At 39.4% G+C, this 21,965-nt stretch overlaps 1 protein-coding gene across 2 annotated transcripts in view; it reads right to left on the bottom strand.

Annotated features, from left to right (window-relative positions):
• Positions 1 to 21,965, bottom strand: part of LOC139938403 (huntingtin-interacting protein 1-like) — a 53,780-nt gene that overhangs the window by 4,935 nt on the left and 26,880 nt on the right. The window contains exons 10-25 of one of the 2 annotated variants that reach the window (XM_071933909.1): positions 19,995 to 20,117; positions 17,012 to 17,145; positions 15,208 to 15,373; positions 14,698 to 14,797; positions 13,807 to 13,895; positions 12,413 to 12,587; positions 11,325 to 11,414; positions 10,623 to 10,709; positions 8,121 to 8,228; positions 7,427 to 7,569; positions 6,919 to 7,026; positions 5,833 to 5,985; positions 4,634 to 4,734; positions 3,045 to 3,274; positions 2,021 to 2,193; positions 22 to 48 (exon numbers count right to left, since the gene is read on the bottom strand). In XM_071933909.1, the coding sequence (XP_071790010.1) occupies positions 31 to 48; positions 2,021 to 2,193; positions 3,045 to 3,274; positions 4,634 to 4,734; positions 5,833 to 5,985; positions 6,919 to 7,026; positions 7,427 to 7,569; positions 8,121 to 8,228; positions 10,623 to 10,709; positions 11,325 to 11,414; positions 12,413 to 12,587; positions 13,807 to 13,895; positions 14,698 to 14,797; positions 15,208 to 15,373; positions 17,012 to 17,145; positions 19,995 to 20,117 (1,998 nt within the window). In that variant the 3' untranslated portion in view covers positions 22 to 30. The remainder of the gene's footprint in view (positions 1 to 21; positions 49 to 2,020; positions 2,194 to 3,044; positions 3,275 to 4,633; positions 4,735 to 5,832; positions 5,986 to 6,918; positions 7,027 to 7,426; positions 7,570 to 8,120; positions 8,229 to 10,622; positions 10,710 to 11,324; positions 11,415 to 12,412; positions 12,588 to 13,806; positions 13,896 to 14,697; positions 14,798 to 15,207; positions 15,374 to 17,011; positions 17,146 to 19,994; positions 20,118 to 21,965) is intronic. The other variant, XM_071933908.1, reaches the window with a different exon arrangement.

The raw sequence follows: 21,965 nt of genomic DNA, 5'->3' as shown, positions 1-21,965 counted from the left end.
AGATGCAAGAGTTGTACCTACCTGTTATTGTTAGACACTAGCTATTTGCTACAGAGCAGACCGGACAGTTGGTGAGATTGGAGTAAAAAGAAGCAAGACAAAAAGCAAGCAACGGTTAGTACTTTCAATTATATGGCGCAAGATAGAAACAATAACTACTTGAAAGACACTGGGCACTATTGGTAATTGTCAAAGACCAGTCTTCTCACTTGGTGTATCTCAACATATGCACAAAATAACCAACCTGTGAAAATTTGAACCCAATTGGTCGTCAAAGTTGCGAGATAATAATGGAAGAAAAAACACCCTTGTCACATGAAGTTGTGTGCTTTCAGATGCTTGATTTCGGGACCTCAAAATCTAATTCCGAGGTCTCAAAATCAATATCGTGGAAAATTATTTCTTTCTCAAAAACTATGTTACTTCAGAGGGAGCCGTTACTCACAATGGTTTATACTATCAACAGCTCTCCATTGCTCGTTACCAAGAAAGTTTTTATGCTAACAATTATTTTGAGTAATTACCAATAGTGTCCACTGCCTTTAAAATCGAAAAAAATATCTCTTATACATAGACATGAATCACTGTAATGACATACAACACATGTTGTTTAGTTGTCAAAATTGACATAATTGTTGTCAAAATTCTCTGCAACATGCAAGGCAAATAAAAACAACATAAACTCGAAATTTGACCTCTTGTTATAGTTGAGGTCATGTATAACGTTACACTGCCAGGACAGACAACTATGCACACTTACAACTATGTACACTTATCTTGTCAACTATCTTGTCAAGGATAAATTCATGCAATGGCAACAAAACGAATTTAGCAAACAAAACAATAGGTTTACAGATATCCACTAGCTAAGGAAATATCCTGTAATTAGACTAAAACATTTTGTTTGGACAATAATGCAATAATTATGCATGCTTTTTTTGGCTGTAAAGTTAATGCTTCCCTTTCTCCAGAAGACGATCAGAGCATACTGATAGAAACGTCGAGTTGAAACCAACGGTTCTTTTCAGAACCACCCCAACTCATTAAAGATAGTCATTACATGGTGTTACCACAAACCTTTCCATATCGCATTTCCACCATGCAAAGTTTCAAAAGCTACTTAATGCTTCCAGTAAAACCAATGGTTTATACTGCATCTTGCAGAAGCACCATACAAATTATTATCTCATGTAGAACATGCTGAACCAGAGAACTGGCAGAGTGACCATTACTCGACCGATCCAAGGCAACGTGTTCCTTGAATGTTTGCTTTGTGTTACTTGCAAACATGTTTTGTATTTTTAAACCAAAGTAAACAACCAAAAAAATAACCTACAACATGCATAGCTGGGCAGTTACCAACATGTTCCCAAAGCAAGAGTTTAGTAAGAGTTTTAGTAGAACCACAGCCCTTTTGAGAAAATTTGCTCTTTTGGAACCCTTTGCTGTGAAACATATGTGCACTTGTATGACATCAGTTGATTTGACATTGTCCTTAATATATGAAATCTTTTGTCAAATTTGCAGTGAGGACCGCCAGTACTTTCGTCCAATAAGTTGGAAGCCATTGACTTTTGTAATATACATCTATAAGCCCATCTATAAACCCTCAAGAAAGACTCTGCTAGGGTCGAATAGTGTGTGGCGTGTCATGGCCGATCGGTTAAGAGCACCGGATTAAAGCTCTGGTGTTTGATCAGCAGAGTGTGGGTTCAAATCCCGGTTGTGACACTTGCTACGTAAAATTGGGGAGGTAGTGCTTTCTGCTCTACTGGCCAGGCTTCGGAGTGATGATACCCAAGCCTACATCCGTATGGACTGTAAAAGGGGTAACCCTGTTTCAGCCCTAGGAGTAGGTGGCAACGGCCTCTGTAAAATAAAAACAATTGTAGCCCACACCTCGAAGTGGCCTTCAGGCCTTGTGTGTCAGGCGACTTGCATATAAAAAAAAGCTTAGACAAATCCCCCAGAAATACCAAAATGTGAAACTGACAGAATTGCCTGATCAGAAAAGCCTTACCTCCTCATCCCAGCCTTCTGATGCTCCAGCGAGCTGATAGTGTCGTTTCCTCAACTGTGCTAGTTTGACTCGCTCTTTCTGTAGTTTACTCTCCAGCTCGAGGACTGCAACTTGGGCGTCCATCTCATAACGCTTGGTCTGAGTCAGGGATAGCTTGGTGAAATCATTCACATCTGGGTTCAAACAAGAAACAATACATCAGGGTTTGCTCTATATAAGCTTGGCATTTCACTAGTAACATCTCATTGTAACACAGGCCTTGAGATAACACAACAATTGCTGTGGTGCCCTGTGCTTTTGCTGCAATGCCCTGTGAAAGGTTCCCGTAAAAATTAACATTTTTCTCATAGAAGTGCCCTTTACCAAAGGGAAATTGCTGGCCCCTTCCCAGGAAAAGTTCAGGGCCGGTAATAAAGAAGAATGCTATGAATGACCCGGTATTACATTTTACTAGCATTTGGCTAGCCTACCACTGTTAAAGGAAAAGCTGTTGGTTTTCACAAACTATAACAGACTCAAAAAGTTTATGTCTTAACGGCATCCCCGATAAGGAATAATTTTAAGGAATAAAAGAGTGGTGACCTGGGCCCAATTTCATAGAGCTGCTAAGCACAAAAAATTGCTTAGCATGAAATTTCTGCCTCGATAAAAACCGGATTATCAACAAAATTTCCACATGATTTTCAGGATGAGCAAACATCAGCTGAATACCAGTGACAAGCAATATGCAACAAATGGAAATTTGGTGTAATCTTGCTTTTATCAAGAAAGAAATTTCATGCGAAGCAAATATTTGTGCTTAGCAGCTCTATGAAATTGGGCCCATGTCTTAAGTGGCAATTTTACAATGGCAGATTCGTGGTTAAAAAAAACTTTGACTGCTTTAAGGTGCCAAAGTGGCCTTTCCCCTAAAATTGGGAAATTTGACGCCTGAAATCACCAAACACATTTACATGTTGGGCAAGCATCAACTTAAATTTAGTGAGGTGATTTAGAAATATACAGATTGAGTATGGTTTCTCACCTCCTTCAACAATGAGCTGTGCCCCCGTCTTTGCCGATGCTACCACCTGCGCCGTTGATGTAGCCACGCCCCGAGATGCAGTCTGCAACCCTTTGAGGTTCTCACTGTCTTTACTTGCTTTGACTTTACTAGCGACAACAAGCTGAGCCGTACAGGCAGCGATCTCATGGGAGCAGACCTCAAGCTCTTCAAATTTACCCTTTCCTTGAATCAACTTGTCGGATGCATCGCTGCAAAAGGAAAGAAGACAAACTCATAAATACCCAGTTTCTCTACTTCTATTGGTGGAGAGCGCGTCACGTGGGGGTGTTTAAACCTTTGATAATGACCAGCTGGAGCTGTTTATAACAAGCTGGCTTCCGCGTGTCAGGCGCGCAAGATCACTACAGGGAACGCAATTCATAGCTATAGTAACAGCGCGTAATCTAAGCGCGCGTGCGTACACACAACCCACGCGCAACAAAAAGATTCTTCACAAAGTTTTTGAACAAAATATTTCAAACCTCAAATTTTCAATTGTTAAAGTGTCTATAATTGTATTTTTTTACGTTTTTTAACAAAAGGGCATTTATGAATGGGAATAAAAAAGAAGTGACTCGTTCTTAAACGTCCGTTTAAAACCTTGCAGGGTCGTTGCCATGCGATAAAGGCCGTCGACCCTGCCGGCTTTAAACGGCCGTTGAAGAACTCGTCGCTACCCTTTTATTCCCTTATTAATACACCTGTGACCTCAAAGGCAATGGACACTTTTATGATTGTCAATGACCAGTATTCTCACTCGGTGTATCCCAACATATGCATAAAATAACAAACCTGTGAAAATTTGGGCTCAATTGGTCATCGAAGTTGCCAGAAGACAGTGAAAGAACAAAACACCCTTGTTAAACAAATTTGTGTGCTTTCAGGTAGAAATAAAAGGTTTGAGCTGAAGTCTTTTAATATTTGAGTGTCAAATTACCTTTTTTTAAAAAACTACGTTACTTCAGGGGGAGCCGTTTCTCACAATGTTTTTATACTATCAACAGCTCTCCGTTGCTCGTTACCAATTGAGTTTTTTTTTGCTAATATATATTTTGAATAATTACCAATAGTGTCCATGCCTTTAAAGGGTTTTTATACCTTTTGATCAAGTTTTTGCCCATGACATAAATCCGTACTCACCGTGAAAAGAGATGTACAATGTATGTAATACAATTTACCTGTAGAAATTTCAGCCTCATTGGTCATCAAAATTTTAGCAAAAAGGTGAAAATCATAGAGCAATAAATTCAGGAAAGTAGCGTGAATCCATTGTACAAGCTAAAACAATTTTCATCTCAGTGAGACAACAATTATTTTTTCCGTGAAATTGTTTACTAATTTCTCAAAAACTGCAACACCTCGGCAAGTAATATTTTAAGGGAAGCTTTCTACCATCATTATCTTTAAACCATGTACTTTTAATGTAAATTTGTGGACATTTGTGTGTTGTGTCGAACAAAAAGTACCCAAACCTTTTAACACCTTTGGAAGATTTGACTTCTGATTTCTTTACAATAACATCACTACCTTCCCACCAGGTAATGTTGAATGAAACCAAAATGACTTACACAAGATGTGTGGCGCCGACTCCAACAAGTTTAGCAGCTGAGATGAGTCCCTCTGTCCACCTATGATGTCTCTTATAGAACTCACCGGCAGACGCTGTACCCTACAAAACAGCACAATGGACAAATTATTCAAGAGTATGTTGTTCTAGAAGGTTTCTACCTGCCACAAATCCATCTGGGGTTGGTTTAGTTTGGTTCCACAAACTTCTACCCAGGATGGTTTTTAAAAAGCCAACACTAGTTTGCAAGCGGTCTTGTCAAATCAGTTCAGGACAGGTAGTTGGATAACAATTCTCCAATGTCAAAATGCTGTTGGATTTCTGTTGGACTGTATTTCTATTAGAGACAACTAACAAGTACTAAGTATAGTGCTAACACACATCAGTGTATGGGTAAAAACAAAATTTATATTCTTTATCCCCGATGCAAATTTAACCTCTTATTATCGTTGCGTACCCGCTGCCAAAACATAGGATTCGAACTGCCTCTAGCTACCGGCAACCTCGGTAGTCTAGTTGGCAAGACACTGCTCTAGAATTGCAAGGGTCGTGGGTTCGAATCCCACCCGAGTAACATGCCTGTGATATTTTTTCACAGGACTCGGGAAAGTACTGAGTATACAGTGCTAACACACATCGGTGTATGGGTAAAAAAACAAAATTAATACAACTAATAATAATAATAATAATAATAATAAGACTTGTAATGCGCACATATCCACCCTGCTGGGTGTTTGTTTACCAGTAGTTAGGGGTCCAAGTCTCTGCAGTTGCAAACAAATGTAACCCCAGGCACTGTGAACTTCTCCTTTGTTTTCTCCGATTCCCAATGTCAAACACGGTGAATTACAAAAACTGTTGTCCTGGACTATACTTATCCAATGGTTGTACTGGACTTATTTTAACCAGGGTCCAATTTCATAGAGCTGCTAAGCACACAAATTTGCTAAGCATGAAATTTCTTCCTTGATAAAAACAAGATTACCATCAAAATGTCCACGTGATTTTCAGGATAAGCAAACAACAGCTAAATACCAGTAACAAGCAATATGCAACAAATGGAAATTTGGTTGGTAATCCTGTTTTTATCAAGGAAGAAATTTTATGCTTAGAAAATTTTTGTGCATAGCAGCGCTATGAAATTGGGCCAAGGTCCCACAGATGGTGAGCAAAAAATGGTGTGCAAAGTGAGCTCCTTACCCTTCCATCAGCAACGATCTCTCTCTGCAGTGTCTTGGACTTCTCAATCAGCATCTTAATGCTGTTCATCAAGTCATTACAGGAATCTAAGATCTTCTCATTCACCTCCAGTTTGATACCAGTGTCGGCTTGGCGGGACTTCTGCAACATGTCCTAGAGGGGGTAGAATTGTTCGAGGTTTATCTCTTGAAAGGAGTTGGAGAGTTTAAGAGCTGCTAGAAAAAGGTGGTTGCTTGCAATACTTGACGGAGTTTAGGCAAATAGTAATAGACTGCAAAGTCTTGTGTTACACTGAGGCAAATTGTTCTTTCATGTATGTCATGGCTGAGCGGGCTCGTGCATTGGACTCAAGTTCTGGTGTTGTTGGAGTGTGGGTTCTGGCCCTGGTCGTTGCACTTGTGGCCCTGGGCAAGACACTTGACCATAACTGCTTCGTCCTTTGGATTGGGACGCAAATCTGTAGGTCCTGTGTGCTGTGCAATGTATAAAGCTCGTAAAAAAAACAGGCACATTTGTTGAAATCTTGTGTCACAGTGTGCAAATTGTTTTCTTTGAGAATTGTTGTGGCTGAGCGGTCTCTTACACCAATCTAAAGTTCTGGAGTTGACAAAGTGTCGGTTTTGGTCCTGGTCATGTCACTTGTGTTCTTGAGCATGAAACTTGACCGTAGTTGCTTCATCTTTTAGGTTGGGACGCAAAGCTGTAGGTCATGTGTGCTGTGTAATGAACATTAAAGGAACACGTTGCCCTGGATCGGTCGAGTTGGTCTTTGAAAAGCATTTGAAACCGTTTTTTATAAAATACATATGGTTAGAAAGATATTTTTATAGTAGAATACAATGATCCACACAAATTTGTCTCAAAATTGCGTGGGATCCTTCTACTTTGCGAACTAACTAGGTCGGCCATTTATTGGAGTCAAAAATTTGACTCCCTGGCCTACCGTGTAGACGAGGTAAAAGGAAAACCACGCAATTTCGAGTGAGACCAACTTGCCCAATTCAAGGCAACATGCTCCTTTAAGAACCTGGTACACTTATCAATAATAGATCGGGTAAACAACGAGAGAGATGGAGAGACACTTACTGCGATCCTTGAAGCAGCCTTATCAATGGCATCCGTTGTGGACTGCATCTCTTGGTCTACCAGGTCACCAAGCTCCTCTTGGACATCTGCCTCTCCGGGCAATAACTCCTGCACATTAATGTAAATTATTAAAGTATGCAATCATTCTGGGATGGTAACCGGTCCTGCTTGCTAGTCACTGAAAAAGTGAAGGGCAAGACCTGTAGACCAACTGCATTACGGGAAAGCTCCATTAAAGAAAGATGCCAGAATAACACCATCCTTTTCGTCTTGCAACTCACACCTGTTATCTCAAGGTAATTCCTTTTCCTAAGACTCAATTGGATCATGTACAAACCAGTTGGGCTGCTGACTGCCCCAGGCAGATTAACTGCTCATCCATTCAGTTTAATGAACCAAGTACTTCCATGAATATACTCTCAAAAATTCTTTAATTGAGCTTTCCTGTTGTTGTTTTATTCAAATTCAGGAAAATACCCACATGGTTATGTGTTAACACAAATCTTACCCGAGCAATTCTTTGGATTTCTTTGAGGGATTGGTCGACTGTCTGCTTGTTGGAATCTACTTTGCCTGTGTTTGTGTCATCCTTCAATGCATCAAGGAGAGCTAGGGAGGTGCCGCATGCCGACTTACAGGCACTGGACAGACCTGAGAGAGTGGGGAAATTGAAACCAGCTTGAGTAAAGGTATGAGTACTACAATGGGGTGTCATGGCTGTGCCGTCTAGGGTGGTGCACTCAAGTTCTGTAGTTAACAGAATGCGGGTTCGAAACCTAATAATAATCATAATACAAATATTCAGTTTTTATATAGCGCTTTTTCACACCCGAAGGGCGTCCCGAAGCACTTCAAATTATTACCCCTGGTCACTGGGCCTTAAATCATTCCTTAAACCATCTAAGCTCCCTGGGGAGTATACAGCCTTGTGCAACAAGAATGCTCTACTTGGCTAAATCAATCACAAGAACCATCTCTGCCCTTACAGGTACCCATTTACCCCTGGGTGGAGAGAAGCAATTATAGTTAAGTTTCTTGCTCAGGGACACAAGTGTCATGACCGGCATTTGAACCCACACTCTGCTGAACAGAATCACCAGAGCTTGAATTCGGTGCTCTTATACGCTTGGCCACGACACCCGTTAATATACATGTAATAACAATTAAACAACTATCCATTGTGACAAACTAAGAATCTTTACCTTCGCTGTAGCTGATTGCTGCCATGTTGGAGGTTGCTTTGGCTTGAAGGATATATTCTCCGATGATGCAAGAAAAGGAAGAGACATGGCGAACTAATGGACTAAGCTCTGTTTGGATGAAAAGACAATTTCAAAATGTTGGATGACAAACACAGCATTTTTTTTTTACTCGTATCTCAGAAAAAAACTTTTTTAGGGTTTTCTAACTATCTTATGTTTTCTAACTATCTTATGTGTAAATCTGTAAAGATTTATATTTTAAATCTTTACGCACATTCCTTTGCACAACATTGGCTAACCACATATAAACCTTGCCCTAGGATGTGGAATTCCCTTCCAAACTCAACCAAAAGTTCTAGCTCTGTTACCATGTTCAAAAGGTCTCTGAAAACATTCTTTTTCAATCAATAAATCTCGCCTCGCTTGGCCTGCAGTTCTAGTCAAAGAGAGACCGGCTTTTCGCGGGACTTTCTTGGCTAAATGTCGCAGGCTTTGCCTCGTCGTGGCTTTCCTCTTAGTTTTTTATTGCATTCCCTTTTTTGTTTTTTTCCTGTCAGACTTTGAGTGCTGTGTTACCTTAGGAAAAGGCGCTATATAAATAGTATTATTATTATTATTAGGAAAATGACCAAATTACCATGACATGAATTTAGAATATCGGATTCAAACTTCGAACTGCATTTTGCTTGGTTTGTTAGTGGTAAGACATTTATCTAGCAAGGGTTTGAATACCAACCGAGTGATGTGCTTGTGGATTTGTTTTCACAGAACTGAGGAAAGTGCTTAGGGCAAACAAATTTATTTATTACAAATAAAGAACAGTTTGTTCATGCAGCACCCTTCGGAAATTAATTCTACGCTAAATATTTGGAAAGATATTCACTTGCTGGTTTAGTAATTGGAGCTTTGCTTAAAGGCAGTGGACACTATTGGTAATTACTCAAAATATTCATCATCATAAAATCTTTCTTGATTACAAGTAATGGGGAGAGATAGATGGTATAAAACATTGTGAGAAACAGCTCCCTCTAAAGTGCCATAGTTTTCGAGAAAGAAGTAACTTTCCACGAATTTGATTTCGAGACCTCAGATTTAGAACTTGAGGTCTTGAAATCAACCATCTAAACGCACACAACTTCGTGTGACAAGGGTGTTTTTTTCTTTCATTATTATCTCGCAAGTTCAATGACCGATTGAGCTCAAATTTTCACAGGTTTGTTATTTTATGCATATGTTGAGATACACCAACTGTGAAGACTAGTCTTTGACAATTACCAATAGTGTCCACTGCCTTTAATAGCAGCTGCTCTAACTGGCATTTAGCCAGTGCAAAACCTGAACAGTAAGAATACACAGTTGAGAGTGATATGAATTGTACTAACTTTATGTATCCTAACAGCTGTTGTTTGTTTACATACAGTACTGCCAACAAATTATTTGAGCCACATAACACTTATGTTAATGTTATTTCATGTTTTATGCACTGATAGTCATAATTTAGAAAACAAGGTACAATGATCGGTGTTTTAAAGACAGTGGACACTTTTGGTAATTGTTAAATTGTCAAACACCCTTGCAACACGAAGTTGTGTGCTTTCTGATGCTTGATTTCGAGACCTTGAAATTAAATTCGCAGAAAATTACTTCTTTCTCGAAAACTACGTCACTTCAGAGGGAGCTGTTTCTCACAATGTTTTATACCATCAACCTCTCCCCATTACTCGTAATCAAGAAAGGTTTTATGATGATAAGTATTTTGAGTAACTACCAATAGTGTCCACTGCCTTTAAACAAAAACATGGTTGGAAAATTGTGTTTCACACGATACAAACTTTTTGTGATAGTCAACTTCAACACGGAGAACACCATACCAACCCTCCAGGTTAACAAGAACCATGAAAGGGCCACCATGCTATGGGCTAAACTTTGTTGCTTAAACACCTTGGCTGGAAAAATTACCATCTTTGATTCGCCGACAGTCTTTTTGAAGTCTATTATCTCTTTACAAAATGATAGAGCATATGCAGGTTTTTTGTTTGTTTATTGTTTATTTTTGACAAATTTAAAGGCAGTGGACACTATTGGTAATTGTCAAAGACTAGCCTTCACAGTTGGTGTATCTTAACATATGCATAAATAACAAACCTGTGAAAATTTGAGCTCAATCGGTCATCAAAGTTGCGAGATAATAATGGAAGAAAAAACACCCTTGTCACACAAAGTTGTGTGCGTTTAGATGATTGATTTTGAGACCTCAAGTTCTAAATCTTCATACTTCTTTCTCGAAAACTATGTTACTTCAGAGGGAGCCGTTTCTCTCAATGTTTTATACTATCAACCTCTCCCCACTACTTGTCACCAAGTAAGGTTTTATGCTTATAATTATTTTGAGTAATTACCCATAGTGTCCACTGCCTTTAATAAATATTATGGTTGATCCATACCGTACACATGTACCTCTGTTTATCTTTCATATTGTGCACTGAAACCGTTTTAGCTTACCGTTCTTGTCTTGTGTGTAACCTTGGAAGGTCTTGTGTAGATTGTTCAGTGATTGGTCGACCCTGTCAGTCCGGCTAAGTAGGTATTCTGCATGCAACAAAAGACGAGATAGCAGTATTAATTCATGGCATACAGTACTAAGTAAAGATATGGGCCCAATTTCATGGCTCTTTTTAAAAAAAATTTTTTTTATGCAAGTCGCCAGACACACAAGGCCTGAAGGCCACTTCAAGGTGTGGGCTACAATTATTTTTTCCAGAGGCCGTTGCCACCTACTCCTAGGGCTGAAACAGGGTTACCCCTTTTACAGTCCATACGGATGTAGGCTTGGGAATCATCAGTCCGAAGCCTGGACGGTAGAGCAGAAAGCACTACCTCCCCAATTTTACGTAGCAAGTGTCACGACCGGGATTCGAACCCACACTCTGCTGATCAAACACCAGAGCTTGAATCCAGTGCTCTTAACCGCTCGGCCATGACAGGCCATGGCTAGTAAATAATTGGCACTTATGGAAGCAGGGAATTCTGCGCTTATGTACGTCAAGCGTATTTCACAGGTTAGCAGTGAAAATTTTGCTTGGGCGAGTGCTTACTCCACAGTACTGGGCCTTTTTGCTTACACAACTGGAGAAGAAAATCAGCGCTTGTAAGTAAGTGGAGAACGGTGATGGTAAGCGCAAATTTATATAAAGATGACTGTACCTGCTGTACATGTTGCTGTTGAGTAAGCTGGATCATCAAGCTGAGCCAACACCTGCTGAATTATCTGCTCAGCTTCCTCTATAGCTCCCACTGGAAATATTCAAAGGTAATATTATTATAATACATGTAGATGTTAAATTTGCATCGGGGATAAAGCATTTAATTTTGGTTTTTACCCATACACCTATGTGTGTTAGCACTGTATACTCAGTACTTTCCCGAGTCCTGTGAAAAAATATCACAGGCATGTTACTCGGGTGGGATTCGAACCCACGACCCTTGCAATTCTAGAGCAGTGTCTTACCAACTAGACTACCGAGGTTGCCCGGCAGCTAGAGGCAGTTCGAATCCTATGTTTTGGCAGCGGGTACCGCAACGATATATATTAGATGTTGAAGGTAATATTGGCGCTGACAACTTTGTTTATCAAAGATAAATTAAAATCTGTAAAAATATACCACAATCTCATCTTCGTCTTTGATACACAAGGGTTGGGACATAACAACAAACATTCAAATCCATTTCCAAATAATTCCAAACAGAACCAACAGTAAACATAAAACAAGACCTTCCATTTCTTTACAATATTAACCAGAATCGGGAGGGATTCAAATCGACGACCTTTACATCGCTAGAGCAGATGCCTTAACACTAAACCAGAGAGCTAGCCTGGCAACTAGATGTAAATACAAATTGTGCTTAGCTACTTTAAGTTCTTAAAAAGCTCCATGAAATTGGGCCCATCAGCTCTCTTTGAAAACCTTATACATGTACGTAGTCTCTAATTTGGTCATCATGGTCTAGTGGTTAGACTACACGAATTACAAAAACCAAGGTTTGAATCCTACCAAGATAGCCGCTGATTTCACAACGACTAGAGTATCAGTATTGTCGTTTTGTCACTGAATCACAATTTCTTGATTTTTGCAACTTATAATCATAAACTTTCAACGTATGTTTGTATGAGAGAGATTGGCTGTTGCCAGCTAGGTGTTTATCCTCTTGTGGGAGTTTTGCCGAGCTCCCTTGACGGGAAGATCATCTAATCAAACAAACAAACACCCCAACAATTAAACAAACAAGCTCACCGAGTATGAGTTTCTGTCGGGCAGCCAAGTCTGCCTTGAGTTTCTCTTCCGATGAGCTTTTCTCATCTATGGATTGCTGTAATTTCTCCACAAACTTCTCCGCATTCAACTTGGCTAGTTGGGACTCTTCTGTTGTCTTGACAACAGTGGTGAGTTGTCTGCTGACGTCTGCATTCTGTAGGATGGAATCACAAAACATTGTACAAAAATTGTTCCATGGTTGAGCGGTCTAGTTCACCGGACCATAGCTCTGGTGCTGTCAGTAGCAGAGTGTGGGTTCAAATCCCAGTCATGACACTTGTGCCCTTGTGCATACTTAAGCATAATTGCTTTGTACACAGTTGGGAAGGTAGTGCATTCGGCTCTACCAGCCAGGCTCCAAGAGGATGATGACGTTTTGTAGCGTGCCGTGGCCGAGCGGTCTAGTTAACCGGATCCAAGCTCTGGTGTTGTCAGCAGAACTGAGTGGGGGTTCGATACCTGGTCTAGAGAAAGGCACTTAACCACAATTGCTTCAGATAAAGTAGGGAAGGCATGTAGTGCCTTCTGCTCTACCAGCCAGGCTGATAGAGGATGAGGATGATACACATGCCCTCATCTTACAGACTGTGAAGAGGTAACCCTGTGTCAGCCCCAGCAGTAATAATAATAATAAAGAATATTTATTGGGCGCCAAAATCCACCAAAATGAGGTGCTCAAGGCGCACAGGAGGGGGAACCACACACAGCAAGGGAAATGAGACAAATAGACCAGTTACACATAGGCGAGATTAAATAATGTGGTTTTCAACTTAACCTTGAAAGTATTAAGATTAGAAATATTGCGGATTTGAAGAGGTTAGTCATTCCAGAGTGTGGGTCCAGCATGGGAAAATGACCTATTGCCCCATGACTTACTACTCTTAGTAACTTGAAGCATGCATGTACTGGAAGATCGGAGAGATCGCACAGGAGTATAAGCTTTAACCAAAGAAATGTTATACATAGGAGCAGAACCATTGATGCAATGAAAGATAAGCAACAGAAGTTTGAAAGTAATACGAGATTCAACTGGTAGCCAGTGTAGTGACTTCAGAACCGGTGTAACGTGAGTGTGTTTCCTGGTAAGAGTGACAATGCGAGCAGCTGCGTTTTGTAATTTTGCAATAGGTGGCACAAGGCCCCTGGTGGCAGCTGATTTGGGTTGATGGCCCAAATCGGTTAAATATAGACCTTACCTTCAAGTGGCAAAATAGCACCTTAAAGAGTCCTGTTTGGTCTTTATTTTTAGTTTTACAAAAAAATTTTTTGAGGGACTTAAGCTGGTCGCTAGCATGCCCGGTCGGCGCATGAAAGAGTTAAAAGCTTCAAGGGTAGAGGGCTCCAGTTAAAAAAAAAGATAATGTCCAACTGACCGTTCTCAGCAAGTTGACATGCTCCTCTCGTAGTTTGCTGTATACATCTTTCATCTTCTTGAATTTGTCTTCATATGATTTGGCTCGTCCTGAGAATGATTGTAAACAAATGATAAGGAAGCAATGTTTAGAAGTACAGCATTTCTTTAAGTCCAAATTTGATAACATGACGTCCTCTATTTAGCTGTAAGGTTGTGTACAAATTGTGCCTGCAGGAATTCCGATAACCCTTATGTCATTACTATTTTATTAATATAAAGTGTTATTAATACAGTTAAGCTCCATCAGTGTGAAAACACTGTTCTCCCTGCGGGCCCCTGTGGACAATGACAGTAGAACAGAACATGACAAAATATGAAATTAAAATCCCATAAAGCATGTAGAAGGTGATTATCAATTGATACTAAAAAAAACAACAACAATGAAGTTAAAATGAGCGCTTTGTATCCTTAGGAAAGGCGATATATAAATGGTATTATTAATATTATTATTATTAAAGGGAAGGTACACTTTTGGTAATTGTCAAAGGCCAGTCTTCTCGCTTGGTGTATCCCATAATAACCATAAAATAACAAGCCTGTAAACATTTGGGCTCAATCGGTCATCGAAGTTGCGAGAAAATGATGAAAGAAAAAACCCTTGTTGGACGAATTTTTGTGTGTTTTCAGATAAGAATAAAAGTCTTTTATTATTTTAGTGAGAAATAACCTCTTTCTCAAAAACTACGTTTCTTCAGAGGGAGTCGTTTCCCGCAATGTTTTATACTATCAACAGCTCTCCAATGCTCGTTACCAAGTCAGTTTATAAGTTAATATGTGTTTTGAACATTTACCAAACATGTACCTTCCCTTTAAAGGAGCAGCTTTGACATATTATTAAAGAGAAACTTACTATCAGCTTCATCGCACTGTTCCACCATAGCAGCAGTGATGGCCGGGTTTTGTGCTTTCTCTGACTCTTCTTTTAATTTTGTCTGCAAATCTTCATTTTCCTGCAAATAACAACAACAAATTAAACACTTAATGTAGGTGACTGGCTCCAGCAAAACTTTAGACCATTTTTCAAAAGTCAGATGTTGTTGGTCTTTGAAAAGCATTTGTACCGTTTGTTATAAAATGCATATGATTAGAGAGTTATTTTAGGGGCCATTTATGGGAGTCAGATTGTTGACTCCCATAAATGGCCGACCATGTTAGTTCGCAAAGTAAAAGGAAAACCACGCAATTTCGAGGCAAATTTGTGTGGATCATTGTATTCTACTTTTAAATCATCTTTCTAACCATATGCATTTTGTAAGAACTGGTTACAAACGCTTTTCAAAGGCCAACTCGACCGATCCAAGGCAACGTGTTCCTTTAAATAAAACTGGGAGCTATCTACATGTATAGCAAGAGACTATACCTGGTATGTATTTTCAATGAGTGTCCTGTGTTCATTAAGCTCCGTCTCTAATTCCATGATTCTTCTTTTGAGGTCGTTGATGATCCGTTGGTCTTCACGTTGCGTCCTGTCTAGTTCAAACTTCAGCTCCTCTATTTCTTGCTGAAGCTGCTCTATCAGCCAGTCCCTTTAAGACAAAGATAAAGGAAGGTTTTAATTGTTTCCTAACATACTCTCACAAGATCTCTCACATTACCTTGGTCCTCCAATCAATATACTGCTCTTTGTTAAAGCCATTGAACCCTTTCGGTACAGAAAAAGAAAAGAAAAAGTTAACAGATTTACAAATAACTTACAGGGTTTACAGAAGGTAGTGGTGAAATACTTCTCTTTAAATATTATTCCATGAAATGCTTTACTTTTTGAGAAAACAGTAAAACAATATCAATTCGAGAATTACGGATTTATTTTAAACACATGTCATGACACGGCGAAACGCGCGAATACAAGGGTGGGTTTTCCCGTTATTTTCTCCCAACTCCGATGACCGATTAAGCCCAAATTTTCACAGGTTTGTTATTTGATATAGAAGTTGTGATACACGAAGTGTGGGCCTTGGACAACACTGTTTACCGAAAGGGTCCAATGGCTTTAAAGGGAAAGTACACTTCTTCTTTTTTGGAACCGTTTGATTGTTTTAGTCCTATATAAATATTAACTCATAAAATAAAAATATCCAGTGAAAATTTCATTCCAAAAGGTGGTCATGTTTTTGAGATAACGCCGAAAATCCATGCACGAAGAGTAATTCGTAATTGGGACACACAATCTGAGAGAGGTTACTCAAATTCAAACTTGGGGGGATAAAACTGATATCTTTTTTTCCATAACCCCATTACTTCAATGTACATGTAGAATGCTTTATACTAACCAAGTAAGTTTGTATTGCCATTAATTTTAGGGGTGGTTAAAAATAATAATAATAATAACCAATTCTTATATAGCGCATTTCACAATAACCGTATCAATGTGCTTTACATTTGTGCCCTGGTCATAGGGCCAATAACATCCCTTTTTAATGTTTCTCAGCTCCCTTGGGAGTATACAACCTGGGCAACAGTTTATATCGCTCCAAAGGCTTTTTCATTCACAATATCAACCTCTACCCTCGCAGGTACCCATTTATTCCCCTGGGTGAAGAGAAGCAATTATAGTAAAGTATCTTGCTCAAGGACACAAGTGTCACGACCGGGATTCGAACCCACACTCCAGTGAATTCGCACCAGAACTTGAATTCGATGCTCTTAACCACTCGGCCACGACACTCTACCAAATGAACATCTTCCATTTAATCCCTACTTGAGTATTTATTAGAATCCTACCTCCTAAGAAAATCCAAAGCTATGTTGTCTCAACACCCAAACTGTTGGACACTGACTAGGGTGGTACACGTACATGCACAGGTTGCGTTCGATAAGCTTCCCTGTGTCGACCCTGCGGTGCTCACTCACGTGAGCCCCTGACAAGAGCTATTCGAATGATCACTCACCCTCTCGTGGTGACGCCATGCACCTTGGGCCAGTCCCAAGTGACCCGTTCCGCAAGCAGGGCCCTTGGGGCCGACCCGGGTGAGCCCCTGTAATGACGTAAAAGCTATTCGAACATACCGGGGGTAGACTGGGGTGACCCAGGGAAGCTAATCAAACGCACCAACAGATATGCAACTGCAGCTTGCCAAAACAAAAGAGGAAAGCACCAAGCATAGCAAGATTTTGACTGCTTTTTCAATTCTAATTGCCAGTTTTATACAAAAGTATCCACTTACCTTTCGTCTCGTTGTGGCTGAGGAGGTTGCTGACCGTTCTGCTGTGGGGAGCTGAAGTCAAGAAGCAGTGAAGAATTTAACTGCTCTTCTGATTGGCGAGCAGGGAACTCCTCAAATATCGGCTCTGAAAAAACCTGCACAAGAAGAAACAAAATCATACTAACTTTAGAGAAATGCTTTGGAAATACTTATTTTGAGGGAGGGTATTTACCTTTGGTAGTTACTACACTTGGTAAGAAGCACTGCAGCTGGTGATTCAATTAAATTCAATTCAATTCAATTCAAGAATACATATATTTCGATACTCTCATAAAAGAATAACAACAGTTACATGTATTTTGGAGTAGAGCAAAACATTTCTTTAAGATAGAGTAAACATGAATAAATAAATAGAGTACGGGGCCGTTTTAGTAAGCATAAGCTTGTAAAAAACAGCCAGACAGACAAGAAAACGAGACAACCAGACAGACAGACAGACAGCCAGACAGACGGACGGACAAAAAGGACAGATGAACATAATACATGACACAACAAATTCGTAATAGAAGCGACAAGATGGCAGAACAGTTAAGCTGAAAATTACTAAGACAAGTATTGAAGAGATGGATGTGGTTCAATTACATGGGATGGGAAGCTAGGATACATAATGGGAGATAATGTCACGTTTGAAAGCAGACTTAAAGGAGTCGGTCTTTGAAAAGCGTTCTGTAACCGTTTCTTATAAAATCGGTATGGTTAGAAAGATGTTGTAAAAGTAGAATACAATGATCTACACAAATATGCCTTGAAATTGCGTGGTTTTCCTTTTACCTTGTCGACAAACACGGTCGGCCATTTATGGGAGTCAAATTGATGCCCATAAATGGCCGACCGTGTTAGTTCGCGACGTAAAATGAAAACCGTGCAATTTTTAGTGATACTTGTGTGGATCATTATATTCTACTTTTAAAACATCTTTCTAACCATATACATTTCATAACAAACGGTTTCAAACGCTTTTCATAGACCAACTCGTCTGATCCAAGGCAACTAGTTCCTTTAAAAAGACTCACGGACCGCTTAGATAATGTATACAACAAAATAAGAAACAGTTCCCTTCTAAGGAAGTAGTTTTAGAGAGAGGGATCTCAGAAATGTTTTTGCATGAAACATTTCTCAGATTATGTATTCCAATTTAGGATTATTCTTCCTGCGTTGACTAAACCACTCCAGGTTTTTGACGCTATCTCAAAATGCTACAACCTTTTGAAATGAAACAGTTTAATTCTTTTGTACATGTATATCTACACTTATTAGGATTAAAGCAACTGAATGGTTCCTAAAACTAAGCTTGTGCGATATCACGATATTATCGAATATCGCGATATTAATTTGGAAACGATTTCGATATTGGTTCGGTTTGGTTTTAATCGAAATATCGATATATCGCGATATATCGCGATATATCGCGATATCGATTGAGTATCGCAATATCGCGATGTATTTCCTAGCTGAGACATCTTGCACCCCATAGGTTTGGAGTAAAACCAGAAGATCAGGTCATTAGAACACCTCTCTTATGCTATGATTGTCTCTTCTACAACTTTCACTAGGAGTTTGAAGACTGATGATGTCAAATTTAATTAATCGTGATTACATGTATATCGCGATATATTATTGGCGATATATCATGAATAAAATAATTCGATATCGCCCAAGCTTACCTAAAACTACATGTACATGTAGCTATTCCCTACCTCTAAAACACACAGACAACATTGATAATATTGTCATAGACTAGCATCCCACTTTTTGTAACCCAACAAACAAATTTAAGCTCAATTGCTCATCAGAGTCACAAGAAAATATCAAAGAACATCGCTTTATTTTCTTACTCTTTCCAAACATTCATACATTCAAGAGAACAATAATTTATTTTTCAAAAACCGTTTTCAAAAACCAGTTTTCAGGCAAAATTTTTTCAAGGTAAGCAGCATGATTGTCTTTATGCCATGTAAGTTACATAATATGTGCAAACCTATACACTTTTATATTTTTAATGTTAATAATAATAATGGGCATTTATAATGTGCCGGAATCAATCTAAAGATGTTCATGGCGCAAAGACACATTAGTAAAAAGGAAAGTTTATGCAGTCCCCATTAGGCGAGTCTGGAGGGAAGTTTTGAACAAAGCTAGTGACAGATGTTAAATTTGCATCGGGGATAAAGAATATTAATTTTGGTTTTTACCCATACACCGATGTGTGTTAGCACTGTATACTCAGTACTTCCCGAGTCCTGTGAAAAAATGTCCTGAGTCCTGTGAGTAACATGCCTGTGATATTTTTTCACAGGACTCGGGAAGTACTGAGTATACAGTGCTAACACACATCGGTGTATGGGTAAAAACCAAAATTAATAAAGCTAGTGACGTTACAAATGTTGCAGTGAGTTTTCTGTGGTTGAATTTTCAGGGGTTTTAAAGGGAAGCTGCAGTGAATTAAAATAAAACAGTTAATTTTGCTGTCATGTATTTCTGATATATGTACAATAAACTGTGTTTTGTTTTTTTCCCGACATATCTCACTTGCGTAATAAGCGAATAAGTCATGCCCCCCCCTTTTGTGGATTGTTACCGCCCCCCTACCATCGACGTCACGTTGGGAATTCAAACATATCGTCGGCAAAAAGAGTCTGGTCCCTAACTACACGCGCCTAGGTACCAGGCCACACAGTGCACACGTCTCTATATGCACACAGCCAGGGGGCCAGACGGCTCGGGTTCCCGACATGACGTCACGTTTATGCAAACGAAGGCTACCTTTTAGGGGCGGAGTGGGTTCCCCTAATCTCTTGAAAACCATTTTTAAAATACTTGCGCATTTAATAAAAAATATAAAAAAATATTTCAGGTTTAAAAAAGCATGTTTAATCGTTTAAATTACTTAAAAAAACACTGCAGCCACCCTTTAAGATAATTTATCGTTTCTTTATGAACTCACGCTTGATGGTGGGCTATCCCTGCCCTGTGACCCATCAGTAGACATCTCCATGGTCTGTAGGATGATGGCCGGATCAATGTACGTGTCGCTGTTTTTGGCGGCCAAGAAAAAGTTAGGTGGTTCCTGTTGAATGAATAAGAATAAATGAGAATGATAAAGTAACAACAACTGAAATGTCGTTTTTTTAAATAACATGACAAGTCGTTCAAGACGACTGCAACAACCGATCTTTTTACTTCCAGCGCAATCAGTAGCTCCTATATGTTTCAGATGTCGAAGTTTTCATGTACTACAGGGGTTTCCCTTAACTTTTTTTTTCAATCGCCCGTCGGGCGAGTCACCGCCCGCAGGTTTTTTCACTAGCCCGCATGTATTTATACACAAAATTTTCAAAACGAAAACAAAAAAACACACCCCAAAAAACACGCAAGTGAAGCCCTTAAAATTGCTTTTTTGGGGGATTTTTTATCTTAAACTATCCCTTTTCCATCAACAACAACTTTAATGCCTTCGTGGTTAGGGGGGTCGGTTGATTTAAACATGTTTTGAACTCCGTTTGCAACAAAATCTTCATGAATCAACGCAACGCCCTCTGTTGGCAACAGTTGTTAATGTTATTGGAATTCCTCCAAGGCTGTACATTGTGCACAGTCTGCAAGCATTATGCACAACGTGAGGCAATGTTTTACTCCGTTCGTGAACGTGTACTGCATTGAAGTCTAGTCAAGAACATCATGAATATGGAATTATCAACAGCCGTCAACGGTCAATCACAGCGTGCAGAGTGTTGGTCAGAATGGACTATGGACGACTGTGTGTGTTGTGTATGTGCTGTGCATATACTGCATGGACCAGTGGGCGACCGTGTACTGTAAGGACACTCTGCACCATGTGGTTTGTGTATCGTGTTTTCAATTGATTGTACGTGTTTTCTGAAACGAACGACAGCAATTCCGGTCGTGATCATGGCAAAATTAAATCTTGCAAGTATCTATAATTCTCAAACTTACTAGTTTAAAAGATTTGGTGAAAGTTTTCTGTGGGATTTTGCCACTGAACCCTCATTTATGTGTGAAAAGGAATAATTATTTGACTCGCATGGCGGGCTAGTGAGAAAGGGTTTTCACTTGCCCGCCGCTATTTTCACTCGCATTTGGCAGAGTTGACACCCAAAACTACTCAGTGGGTCTATTGGCAGAGACTGGTCACAGATGTTCAATGTGACTTAGTACGTTGGCTTTTAACCATAAAGCACAATGTTTTGCTTTACTACTTTTCCTATTTGTTCTGCGCTCCAACAAGAGGGCTGGGGACACTTCATTCTTTGTTGTTACCCGGAATTAAGAAACAAGCTGCTGTGTTCTATCAGGAAATGTTCGTTTTCATGCATTTTCTTCATTTCTTTATATTTAAATCTGGTGTTGATTGTGAGAGCTGTGTTCTTTGTAGAACGCCATATAAATGCCTTGTATTATTAAAGACCTGCTTGAACAAAAATGTCAAGTCGTGAACTTTGCTGAATTCCACTTAAAATGTTTTCGATGAATAAGGAAATCGAGTCATATGATTATAAAAATGTTTCAATTGTATAAAAAAACAATCATTTTGTATGCCCTTGTCCAGAGCTTTTCTGCGAGATTTGCGAAAAGCCCCGTTACGTAATCACTCTCAAAACGTCATAAGTAGATAAAGCCGCTTTGTTGCAGCGTGGATGTATAACAAAGCAAACTCCCACAAATGACGTCAGCGGCATTGTCCTTTGACGCCCGCTCTCAACGGCAGAAGTGTTTTTAGTTTTTCAAAAAACCTTTAGGTAGGGGCCTGATTTTTTACTCGATAATTACGAAAAGTTCAGAAGTGTACACATATCAAAATTTCAGGTAGCTGTTTAAGCAAATCAATAAAATTGGGCTCTGGTCCACACAGCTAAAGAAAATAACCACAGGCATTTTTAATTCTGTGCTACACAGA

The sequence above is a fragment of the Asterias amurensis genome, chromosome 6 (assembly GCF_032118995.1).
Source record: "Asterias amurensis chromosome 6, ASM3211899v1".
NCBI lineage: Eukaryota > Metazoa > Echinodermata > Asteroidea > Forcipulatida > Asteriidae > Asterias > Asterias amurensis.
This window is presented reverse-complemented; position numbering and strand designations above follow the sequence as displayed.